Below are 3,627 nucleotides of genomic sequence, written 5' to 3'. Positions count from 1 at the left end.
CACAAGGTGAGCTGCAGTACAAGGTGAAATGGGATGCTTCTCAAGGATTTCTGCAGTTCCTGCTCCCAGTCCCTCTCTCCTTTGAATTATTTTCTGAAAAAAAGAAGTGTGCATCAGTATGGATACATGCTTCTGTTTTTCATTTGTCATTTCTTTGGCTGTTGGGGTCGGTGACAAGTTTTTGTAAACGTCTCTTGTTGGAGCTAATTAGTGTGAAATGTACTACAAATTTATCAACTGTTTTCCTTACTAAAAATTAAGCAAGTCGATAAGAGTTCCACAAAATGGTAATTAACTTTCCATTTGAGAACAAAAGGGATGCATTTTTAAAATGTTTTTATTGCTTTAGTACTGCATATTACAAAAAAATGTCTGCCACAGCAAAACACACTAAGAACAGGGATGAGTGCAAACCAAACAAATCAGAAAGTAAATTATCTATGAAACCACTTATCTCAATGCAACAGGGAACAGTAATACAAGTTTGGAAACAGCTTTTCCTCCTCTGGAGAATGTAGAACTTTTTCTCTATTGGAGCTCCTGACATAGGTCAAAGTATTGCACTACACTGAGATTTCAATTCTTTTCCTCCCGGAGAGACCTAAACATTGTGCCCGACAACACGTTTATTATGTTGGAATAGAAGAAAAACCTAGTCCTGAGAAAGACTGCAACCTATTCTGTCTTGCCAAGGCAATAGCTATGAAATGTGCTGTCTTCAGATGCTGGACAGAAAGATAAGGAGAACTTGGAACATAAAAATGTGGATTCCACACCACGACTACTTCTCAGATCTCTATTCCAATCAGTTTGTACTGACTTCCAAAAGCATAACTTCTCCAGGAACACAGCTAGCATGAGCACTTTACTCAGATGCTTCAACAGAACTCCACAAACCTTATGTTCTGTCAGGCTTTCTTCTCTTAGCACCTCTACAAAAAGGGATTCTGAAGTGAAGGGATGACCGATACCTTTGTCTTTTGACCACACTAACATATTAAACAATACCTTCCTGTACCTCTGATGCCAAATGAAACCAAAGTGCAACTAAAGTTACCCAAATTCCTGGATGTGCAGCCATCTCTTTGGCACCACAGTTCATCTGATGTCAGCACTTTGTTTTTTCTGGTTAAGTCATAAATTCTGCATTATTTTCCCTGAAGTGTTTATAGGCTGGCAAATTCTCATTGTGAGGACCTGTTCACAGGCTAGTATAGCTTACAAAGTGAAAATAATCCTTTTTCTTCCCTGTTCAGTATTTCTTTTAATGTTATGAAATAATTGACATTTCTTCCCTCTCTCTGCTCTCATTTATTAAGGTGATAATGCTTCTGAAGTATTTCATAAATTCCATCCGAACATCTTCAGGATCTTCTTCTAAGTTGGAATGTATTAGTTTCAGCTTGTTTAGCGGGTAAGCTTTGAAGGTAAATAAAAAATAATTAGGTATATTCCTTTTATAAAAGAAATATTCACAATCAAGATCATGGGACAGCTCATGCTGAAGTCAGTTGGAATTCAGCAGCATCCAATGTTTGACACCCCAGACAACATATAACAGGTGAAGAAGAAATGCATCACAGCTTGTTAGCATTACAAACAAGTACAACTTGTTGCTAGATTAAATTCTTCAAACATTATTTTTAAAGCTTAAAGTATTGGTTTTGGTCTCACATTCAGTTAGGCAGAATCAAACAATTCAGCACTGAATTGCAATTTTACTATTGAAGTGATATGACATTCTTTGTTTACTTCAAAATTATGGAAGGATGTTGTGTTAAATATGTATTAATATATTAATACTTATAATAAATATGTATTTGTTTGAACACTGGAACAGGTTGCCAACAGGGAGTGTATGTTCTCATTTGTACAAACAGCCACAAATAATTTTCCAATATATATCTAAAGTGCCTATTACTAATTTTAAGAGGAAGATCATTAGATGTTTAATTCAAAGGGCTCCTGTTCTTCTGATCGATAAAATGCAGGCTTAAATGGCCTCAAATGTGTCAGTTAACAAAAGATAAAATTCACCGTAAAAACCAAACTACTAGTGATCATGACATATGGCTAGAGACATCAGGAGTTTTAATTCCTGGCTCAGCTACATACTCACTGTGTGACCGTAGAGAAGTCAAACTTTTCTTGCCTTTACTTTCCCTTCTGTGAAGTAGGAATATTGTTCGCCTTCTAGATGACCTTTGAAATTCATTATTTCTGTTTTTGCAAAGCACTCTAGTATTCTCTGATTGGCAGATTTAAATGAAAAATGCAAGCCATAAGGTATGAACGATTTTGAAGATAAATAGATCAATAAAAAACTCCGAGTTACAGTTTTCCATCTTCTTACCCAAGGACAGATTTTCTGTGTCCCCCGCACTGCCTGGCTTGTGATGCGCAACTAGGAGACACTGACTGTCAAGCAGTGGCTGCTGCTGCACGAAACAGGAGTACCACATTTCAATTTCTTTCAGGTGACTGGGCAGTTCAGGATTGAAGATTATTATTACGCCATGAGAGTCCTTCATCAGAGCTGGCCAGCATGTTTCAAACCTTGAAAAACAGGTGCATGGAAAATGGTAAGATTGATAAATGGAAAACAGAAACATGCACTCAAACTTCCTCAGGTTTTCTTTTTCCCTCCTCAAGAACACATTTCAGTACTTTATTATAACATCAGGAATCTTGACAGTGATCTAGCATATTCCCAATATTTTGACTTACCTGTTATGTTAGTTGGTCCCATGATTTGCTGACAATGTAGTATTTGGTCAAATGCTTATTTAAACTTTTTCCCTAAAAATGGATCTGTCCAGTTCTCAATTGTATCTTTTGGAAATTAAGGCCTAAATCATACATATACATTGTTTGAAGTCCACTCGCATAATGACTTCAAGGAGATAAAGGCAATTACAGAGTGGGCCTCTGTCTCCTGTACCTGTAACTTCATTCTAGGAGCTATGGACTACTGTTATACTCAGTCCTTGTCCAAAACAAAGTTCAGTGTCAGCTGGGATCATGGCATAGAGTACCTAGTATCAGATGCTTTATAGCAGAAACTATAAAAAAAAAAAAGGGGGTAAAAAGTCGGGAATATTCCTCATCTCAAAAAGATCGTTAGTTTTAGGCCTTAAGTACAAATACTTTGTGTAAATAAAACTATTACGAATTAAGTAGCCTGAAGGAAGTAACAACGATGCTGGCTTACTTTTGATCACCACTGCAATCCCACAACTCAAATCGACACCCAGCTCCCTTGCTGTTACCATTCAAGTTCGGCTTCTCATACTCCAGGATCCTGTGAAATGAGTGGATATACGATGTGATATCATTCTACACACCACCACAACCAGAAAGCAGGACTTTCTGAGGGGCAGACAATTGTCAGGGGGTTGGTTCAGTCCACATGCCACGAGGTTTCGCTCACCTTACACCTTGCGTCGGGTTGTAGCTGCCAATCCCTTCTATGCTCTCCGAAACAAAGTTTGCCAACACCGATTTTCCAGACTGGCAGAAAGCGGGAGTGAAAGACACCCTTAGGAATTTAATGTGGCAAAGTCACAACGAAGAGAAGATCACGGTGTTTATCCAAGCACCCTGCTCTCCCTCCAGCTAAGGCCCCGG

The 3,627-nt window shown here is 38.2% G+C and overlaps 1 protein-coding gene across 1 annotated transcript; it reads right to left on the bottom strand.

The window, feature by feature from the left end:
• Window positions 1-978: 978 nt before the first annotated feature.
• IFT22 (intraflagellar transport 22) lies at window positions 979-3,530 on the bottom strand. Its single transcript, XM_009584943.1, has 4 exons — window positions 3,431-3,530; window positions 3,212-3,301; window positions 2,354-2,556; window positions 979-1,419 (listed from the first exon to the last, which is right to left on the bottom strand). Exons 3-4 carry the CDS (start codon window positions 2,529-2,531, stop codon window positions 1,271-1,273), a joined length of 327 nt encoding a protein of 108 aa, XP_009583238.1. The 5' UTR covers window positions 2,532-2,556; window positions 3,212-3,301; window positions 3,431-3,530; the 3' UTR covers window positions 979-1,270.
• Window positions 3,531-3,627: the final 97 nt, after the last annotated feature.

This window comes from Fulmarus glacialis, unplaced genomic scaffold, assembly GCF_000690835.1.
Source record: "Fulmarus glacialis isolate BGI_N327 unplaced genomic scaffold, ASM69083v1 scaffold37380, whole genome shotgun sequence".
Lineage (NCBI taxonomy): Eukaryota > Metazoa > Chordata > Aves > Procellariiformes > Procellariidae > Fulmarus > Fulmarus glacialis.
Note: the sequence above shows the minus strand (reverse complement) of the source record. Positions and strands in the feature narration are given on the sequence as shown.

Excerpts from the sequence above, each read along its gene's own strand:
- IFT22 (XM_009584943.1), bottom strand. The coding sequence starts at position 2,531 with ATGAAGGACTCTCATGGCGTAATAATAATCTTCAATCCTGAACTGCCC. Across the intron at positions 1,420-2,353 it reads CACAGAAAATCTGTCCTTGG|CTTACCCGCTAAACAAGCTG; the intron begins GTAAGAAGATGG and ends TTACCTTCAAAG.